Raw genomic sequence first — 8,544 nt, 5'->3', positions numbered from 1 at the left:
AGGTTGCATAAGATAGGCATCTCACTTATATTTATTTACAAATACAAAACTTAGTACTTAACAACCTTATTTGTACTTAATTATTTTAATTATGCAACCTTAGTATTCTATCTTTATAATTAAAACACTAGCAATATCTGTTTTTTATTAAAACGTTAATCCTTAAACTAGGGCATACAAGTTACACTTAGAATTAGTACTTAGATACGCTTAACTATGTTACAATTTTAGTCTTAAACTTTAAAGGAATTAAAAACAACAACAGAAAATAGCTTTTAATTAACTACAGACATACTAACTATCATAAAACCTTAAAAAACTTAAACATTGATTATCACTGCTTTTATCACTTAGTTATCACTTTTACACTTATTCATCGTCGCCGACATTCTCCCCCACGGTGCGTAGCACGCCATCCTCGGAGCGCGACGATGCAGCGGGAACCAGGACGATGATTCTACGCGTTGGCCGGCGCAGCACTCCTCCCGTAGTCCTTACGTCCATCACTCGGGTTCTGCCGTCTGGCCCGGGGTAGGTTTTGATGACTTCACCGCGGGGCCACGTATTGCGAGGTAACGTGGAGTCGACTATGAGCACGATGTCGCCTTCTCGAGGGTCGTTCGTGGCGCGACCCTCTATCCGTCGTGGCATGATGAGGGGCAGGTACTCTTTCACCCACCGCTGCCAGAAATGGTCGGCGAGCCTCTGCGCTGTTTTCCAGTTTGCCTTCCCGATTAAGTCTGTGTCGTCGAATTCTCCCGGCGCCATCGCTCCGCACGATCTTCCAAGCAGGAAATGGTTGGGGGTCAGACTCTCTTCGTCGTCGGGATCCATACTGACGGGGGTGAGGGGTCTTGAGTTGACGATGTGTTCGACTTCTGTTATTAATGTGTGAAGCACTTCTTCAGGCGGGCTTCTTTCATTGAGTACTACAGCCAGGGCCGTCTTCACTGACCGCACGAGTCTCTCCCAGGCGCCCCCCATGTTTGGGCTGCCGGGGGGAATAAACTTCCACTTGATACCTTTTTCTTGTGCGGCCGCCTCCAGCTCTTTGTTCGCGCCGACGAAGTTAGTACCGTTGTCACTAAAAATCGTACTCGGCGTTCCTCTTCTCGCGGTCATCCGTCGCAACGCCATTATCATAGAGCTGGCACTTAGAGAGGGGGCCAGCTCCAGGTGAACGGCTCGCGTGGTAAGGCATGTAAACAATGCCCCCCACCGCTTCTCAACCCTTCTGCCAACGGTGACTTGCATGGGGCCGAAGTAATCGACTGCAGTGCAAGTGAACGGGAACTGATGGTGTTGTAGTCGCTCGCTCGGTAGGTCGCCCGTCGGAGGTATCGCGGGGACACTCTTCCTTGTTCTGCACCACTGGCAGCCATGTGACACTGCCTTTACTGCGGCCCTTAAACCGAAGATCCAATACTTTTGTCGCACTTCGTTCATGACTGTAGCAGTGTTGCCGTGAAGAAACTTCTTATGATAATGTTGAATGATGAGCTGCGCAATTCTGTGTTTTCCGTCTAATATAATAGGGTTCATTTTCCTTCGCTCTTCGCCGCGAAACTTCATCGTCCTGCTTCTTAACTTAATGATATCGTCATCATCGATGTACACGTCGATTTTCTTAAGTTTACTTGTATTTTCGAGGGTTTTTCTTTTTCAAACTTCTTATTTCTGTTGCAAAACTATCGACTTGACTTATCCTTATTAGAATCTCTTCGGCCTTCCTTATGTGTTGTTGCTCTATAGGTGCGTGTAGAGGTTTCTTAGACTTGGTGATGGCTGGTTGATTGGGAGTTCGCTTCTTGTCCTTCTGTGCTCTTCTCTGCGGTCGCCAAGGCTCGTCTTCTTTGCGCACGGCAGTAGTGGCTGCTTTACGGGTCTTCTTCAATAAGAGGTATGCGAAGGTGACCACTCTGGCCGTGACGCGCAGTAGTCGCTCCCAGCTTGAAAACCTTTGTAAATCAATTAAGGCCTTCCCTTCTGTTGCTGCAGCCACCACTTGCTCCTTGCTTTTTTCCTCCGGTAATTTGCCCGCAGACTTGAAATCGTGTAGAGGCCACTCTTGTTCTGTTTGTCGAAGAAACGCGGGGCCTTGGAACCATCTTGATTTGTGACTGAACTCGGCCGGCGTTCCCCTTGTAGCGTCGTCCGCCGGGTTCTCTTTAGTGGGCACCCATCTCCAGTCCTCCGGCTTAGTGTTTTCTTCGATTTCTGCGAGCCGGTTAGCCACGAAGGTTTTAAATTTCCTTGGCTCCGCCTTGATCCACAGTAACACGGTGCTAGAGTCAGTCCAGTAGAATTTTCTTGATACTTGCAGGCTCATTTCTTCCTCGATACTAGCTGCTAGTCTACTGCCAAGCAGGGCGGCTTGCAACTCTAATCGTGGAATCGACACTGGTTTTGTCGGCGATACTCTTGCTTTGCCTGCGACCATGGAGACGTGCACTTTCCCGCAGGGTTCAACTGTCCTCCAGTAAGCAACCGCCGCGTAAGCCTCTTCGCTAGCGTCCGTGAACGTGTGTAGCTGCCCTTCACCGCAGCGTGGCGAGATACATCTCGGTATCTGAAGTCCTGTTAATGCCAGCACCTCTTCTAAGTACCTTGACCACATTTTTCTTTGTTTTTCGTTAATCTTCTCGTCCCAGTCAACCTTCGTTCTCCATATGTCTTGAATTAATTTCTTTCCTTGTATTAGCACAGGCGCCGCGAAGCCTAGCGGATCGAATGTTGACATCACGGCACTTGTGACTTCACGCTTCGTAGGCGCTCTTGTATTTTCTAATAATTCCTTCGGTGTGTTGCGCAGACCAACGTTGAACGCCAACTTATCTTCTTTCACAAGCCACCTCAGTCCCAGAGTTTTTTCTTCCTTTGTAAGCAGCAGTGATTCTCCTTTGTTCGTGTCTTCAATTTCTGATAATACCCTTATGTCGTTGCTCGCCCAGCCTTTTAAGTGAAAACTCGCTCGAGAATGTATCTCTTTAACTTCTCTTGATATCTTCTTAGCTTCTTCAATCGACGCGAAGCTCTGTAGGTAATCATCCATATAGTGATTCCTGCTTATAGCTTTCACAGCTTCTGGGTGAGTTGCCTTGAAGTCTTCCGCGTTTTGTTCATCACATATATCGCAGTTGCGGGCGATGACGCTGCCCTGAATATAATCGACGACATTCTGTACTCGTCGGGTTTGCTTGTTCTTCGGCTTCCTCGCCACAGGAACCTTAGACTGTCTCGGTCGCCTTCCCTCACTTTGACTCGAAGAAACATGTCTTGGATGTCGGCCATGACAGCCACTGGGCCTTCTCTGAAGCGTAGCAGCACTCCGAACAGTGATTGAAGTAGATCCGGGCCTGCTAGCAAGGCGTCGTTGAGGCTTTTCCCTTCGTACTTGGCTGCCGCGTCAAACACTATTCTTGGCTTCCGCTTGACAGGGTGCACAACTGCGAAGTGGGGCAAGTAGAAAGTTCTTCCTTCAGTTGACGTCTCTGGCGCTTTCTCTGCGTATCCATTTTCAACCATGCTCTGGATTTGCTTTTCGTAATACTCTTTGACTTCCTTATCTTTGTCCAGCTTCCTTTCAATGCTGATTAGACGACGAAAGGCTTGCTTGTAGTTGTTAGGCAGGTGCTCGTCTTCTTTCTTCCATAAGAGGCCTGTTTCGAATTGCCCGCTTGCTAAACGTTTCGTCGTTTTTTCTAAAGTTTCTAAGGCTCTTCTGTCGCTGTCGTTTGATGGCAGTCGGTTCTGGATACCCAGCGATTCTAGCTGGAAATGTTGCCTTACTACTTCTTCTATGTCTTCTGATTCCGTCGTCGCTCTTCCATAATGTACGAAGTTGACTACAGTGTTCGTGCCAGTTTCACAGCCGTGCAGCACCCACCCTAAGTCAGTGAGAGAGGCCACGGGTTCAGCTGGCTTGCCCTTCTTCAATCTTCTTGTGACGATAAGTGCCCAATTGTCTTGCCCAATCAACAACCTTGGCCGCTCAGCCGTGTAGAGTAACTGCTCTTCGATTGCCTTCAGATGCGGGCAGCTCTCCACGGTGCTCTTACTGATTCCTTGTTCACACAGCCTCAAGTCGTCAATTGTTCTAACTGTGATGGACTTCTTATCTCTTCTGTGGGCTCCTCTTATCTTCAGTTGAATATTCTGAGAACTATCTTTCCTTATAACTCTTCCGCCCACTGTTTCAATAGACAGAGCTTCGCGACTTCCTTCAGCTCCAATCGTCTCTGCTATTGCCTCGTCCAGGAGCGTGACAGTTGATCCTTCATCCAGCAACGCCAGTACACGTACTTGACCTTTAGGCCCGTAGAGATGCACCGGAACCATCTTCAAATATGCTCTCTCTTCTGACTTGGTACTGTTTACTGAAGAAACCTTCTCTTCATATGTTTGTTTCCCTTTGTTTTCGTCACTTGATTTCTGTACTGGTACAGGCGGCTCGTCCGAGTGCAGGAGAGTATGATGCCATCTCCCACACTGCTTACACACAGGCGCCTTGCAGTTGATTCTTGAGTGCTTGAATCGTAAACACTTAAAACAGATTCTTGCTTTCTTGATGATGTCCCATTTCTCATTTATATCCGCTTCTTTGAACTTCTTGCATTCTGTTGCATAGTGTTCACCCTCACAAGCTGGACACGACTTCTTATATTTGTCTTGCGACGTGTCTTGTGTCACATTCACCGGCCTTCTGAAACCCTTCTTGTATTCTGATAACGCTTCAGGCGGAGCGAAGTCCCCACATGTCTGCTTCAATTTCCAGGAACGCTTCAACAAGTAATAGTTCTTGAAGGTCTTCATCTCTTCTGCTTCTGTGATAGGCAAACCAGCGAAACTTCATAGAAGGCGGCATCTTCTCCACTATGGCTTTCAATGTTTCAGGCGAGCTGAGGTACTGCGGTTTCTTCAACGCCTTGATTGTTTCTATAGCGTTCTTCACGCGACTTGCAAACACGCAGATATCACTTGGTTTTCGCTCACTCTTGACATATTCTTCAGCTTCTCCAGCTCTGATAATGCTAGCGCTCCAGGTCTTCCAAATCTTGACTCCAATCCCTTAATTACTTCGCGTGGATTTTCAGCGGTGAATAGCAGGCTCTGAACAGCTTCTTTCGCTTTCCCTTGTATAGCTCTTCTTAGGCGCGCTAAGTTCTGTGCGTTGCTGAATGAGGCGGCTGTATCTTCGAATGATCTTCTGAATGCCAACCACTCTTCACAGGATCCGTTGAAGTGAGGGAGTTCGATGTACTTCGGCGCGGTGACGTCACGTGAGTTTTCAGACAGCTTGCGTATTGCTTCAGCCAGTTGGTGGATATCGCTTCTTTCTTCTTTAGAATCGGTCGGTCTCTTCTTTTTGCTGGGCCCGGCGCTGGTCTCGATGAACCAATTCTCCACTTCATGGGTTTGCTCGTACAACTCTTCACCAGCTCCATCTTCCTCGTCGGACTCGGCGACGGCGATGTCCAGCTCGGCTCGAGCTACCCTTGCGCGGGCTTCAGCTACTTCTAATTCCCGTAGTGCCACCGCCATCCTTGCTTGTGCTTCTGCCTTCTTTCTTTGAGACGAGCGGCTGGACGTCGTGTCTAAATCGCGGGTCGGCTTCTTAGCTTGCGGGTTTCCTTCAACTGACGCGCTGACACTAGACGGCGGAATGCTTGAATCTTGTGGACGAGCCTTCACTGCGACGCTTCTCTCCGGGTTCTGGGACGTGGGGTGGCTTCCTACTTCATGTACGGGATCCGATTCTTCGCTTATCCTTGATGGCGGAGGGGGGCGGCTCCCTTCCCCCGCTGATGAATCCTTTCCAACAACACCCTTTGCTTGAGGTAACGGCGTTCGTTTGTGCGGCGACGGCGTCCTCTTTGTAAGCGTCGATCTACTTGCTATCGACGAACTTGCGGTTTCACTTGGCGTATTCATGCTCCAGTCTGTTGACGTAGAACTTTCCCCGGTGGTCTTGGACTGCGCAGAACTTGATCTTGTCGAAGGCATCTTGATCTTCACCCTATCCGGCTCGCGAAGGACCAGCTGAAGGGTGTGGACTGTATAATTGGTGTGGTGCCGAATAGGGCTGCTGGCGGGGACGCTCTTCAACAAGGCAGGGTGCAGACAATAACACTATTCAGGGTTAATTCTTCCTTTATTTCTTCTTGTTAACTGGAGCGCTGCTGGATTCGGACTGCCCGATCACCAAAATATGCCCTCATTATATACGCTAGAGCGCGGCTAAGTAGTCCACAATATGGCCGATGCGGCAGCCAATGGGAGCGAGGGGCGTTCCCGTGCCCTATGTATGGGAATCTTTTTGGGGCAGTTTTCAGGTGATTTGGCATACTTATAACGTTCCAGCTATGCCTATCCTATGCAACCCGATTTCCCTTATATTATACAAAAAATTCACCCTTAAAAACATCCCTTTTTAATTAGAAAACTTTAAAAAACTCAAACGGCTCTCGTTAAGGTAAGGTTTCGATAACATTCGGTTTAATTTGTCGATCATCCTACTAGCGCCGCTCGTGGCCAAAAAGGAAACTAGAATTCAAAGTACCAATACCCTAGACTTACTATTTGAATCTATTTCTAGGGTTTTTTCTAGGTTGCATAAGATAGGCATCTCACTTATATTTATTTACAAATACAAAACTTAGTACTTAACAACCTTATTTGTACTTAATTATTTTAATTATGCAACCTTAGTATTCTATCTTTATAATTAAAACACTAGCAATATCTGTTTTTTATTAAAACGTTAATCCTTAAACTAGGGCATACAAGTTACACTTAGAATTAGTACTTAGATACGCTTAACTATGTTACAATTTTAGTCTTAAACTTTAAAGGAATTAAAAACAACAACAGAAAATAGCTTTTAATTAACTACAGACATACTAACTATCATAAAACCTTAAAAAACTTAAACATTGATTATCACTGCTTTTATCACTTAGTTATCACTTTTACACTTATTCATCGTCGCCGACACAAATTCTTTCACGGTTGGGAGGCTACATTATCCCCGAGTAACATAGGCTACATTTTATCCGGGTACGGGCAGTTTTTACTAAGGAACGAGTGAAACCGCGGGAAAACAGTTAGTATCCAGTGCTATTTAAGTACGTGAATTAAATACCAAATCAATTTACCTACCTATTTTTATTTCCTGGTTTAAATGATAATAAAAATTATACAACACATGTTAGAGCATTTTAGTTATCCATTATATTATTTGGTTACAAATAGAGTATTGTTAATTGCTCTCTATTCTATATGCATATAAATACATATCATTTCATAGCCTTTTATGATAATCTAGGATATTAGGGTGATTAAAATAATCAGATTTGATTACATTACACTAATTTTCATGATGGGTATTTAGCCCAGCATGGTAATGAATTTTAATGTTTATTTACCTCATAAGTAATTGAAATAACCTTACAAAATAACCGTTTTATTCATGGTTAAAAAAATATTATAAACACAAAGAGTAACAAGGTTCTACTTCTCACCAGTGACAAATAGGTACACAGTTTTCTTGTAGTTTTATAAAAACGGTACTGTTACACAAGACTAAGTAGTGAGTAAAGTGGCGAAAACGGTTCGCAACGAGCGTTCTAGTGAGATCATTACGCTGGTGGCCATTTGTATAAATAACTGTGGCGGAAAAAGTCGCGGCCGGATTAAGTTGCGCGTCGTACATTATGAGAACATCCGCATTATATTTCACTGAGCGCCATGAATTATGTGCTGTTGGACCGCACCACTGTAAAGCTACTTTGAATCAGGCGATGGAAAATTCCTTCAGAGGATGCTACGAATTTTCCTCCAAAGGCAAAATAATTAGTGGGCCTTCTCCATAATCCCTTTTTGCAATGTTTTCGTACGGTAATATATTTTTTATTTAAAATAATGCTAAGCCTTCCTTAACAGGAATTGTCTTTATGGAAATTATAGGTAGAATCCTCCCGGGTATTTATAGATTGCAGCCAGGTTACTTCTGCAAGAGTTTTATCTTTAATCTATTTTACAATAATGACTAAATGTTATTAATGAGTTAGCTCATTGATGTTGGTTTTAACTTAATAAGTGATTAAACTAGAAAGCCAAAATCTTTATGAATAGGTTGCTAATTAATTGCTTAGCAGGGCGCACGCTGGATTTGTTGATGAATAACGTACTGATATCAGATTTAATAAACAAATTAATTTCGAGTAAATTAAATGGTTGCACAAAGACGATCGCTATTACACAACAATAGGCAATAACAAACCCCGCCCCGTATGCCACAACCATGCGTCAGCACTACGTCTTATCTCTTCTTACAATACATTGTATTCTTACATATTTCATACTTAGGTTCAGAACTGAATAGCTTAATAAATAGGTATTAAGTTTGTACTAAAACATTATGATAAATTGTTTTCGGTCAATTAGGTTTGGTGTTGAATACTCACGAAAGTTAAAGGTTCTATTTAGCGAAGCGATTACAATGTTTTGTTCAAAACGAGCATACTTCGACGAAAACAAATGAAT

At 44.5% G+C, this 8,544-nt stretch overlaps 1 protein-coding gene across 1 annotated transcript; it reads right to left on the bottom strand.

The window, feature by feature from the left end:
- Nucleotides 1–216: 216 nt before the first annotated feature.
- LOC135117718 (uncharacterized) lies at nt 217–6,683 on the bottom strand. Its single transcript, XM_064037588.1, is given in 5 exon segments — nt 217–1,642; nt 1,644–3,117; nt 3,120–4,751; nt 4,753–4,983; nt 4,986–6,683. Coding segments are annotated over 5 exon segments (5,628 nt in total). The 5' UTR covers nt 6,004–6,683; the 3' UTR covers nt 217–369.
- Nucleotides 6,684–8,544: the final 1,861 nt, after the last annotated feature.

The sequence above is a fragment of the Helicoverpa armigera genome, chromosome 13, assembly GCF_030705265.1.
Source record: "Helicoverpa armigera isolate CAAS_96S chromosome 13, ASM3070526v1, whole genome shotgun sequence".
NCBI classification, from domain to species: domain Eukaryota; kingdom Metazoa; phylum Arthropoda; class Insecta; order Lepidoptera; family Noctuidae; genus Helicoverpa; species Helicoverpa armigera.
This window is presented reverse-complemented; position numbering and strand designations above follow the sequence as displayed.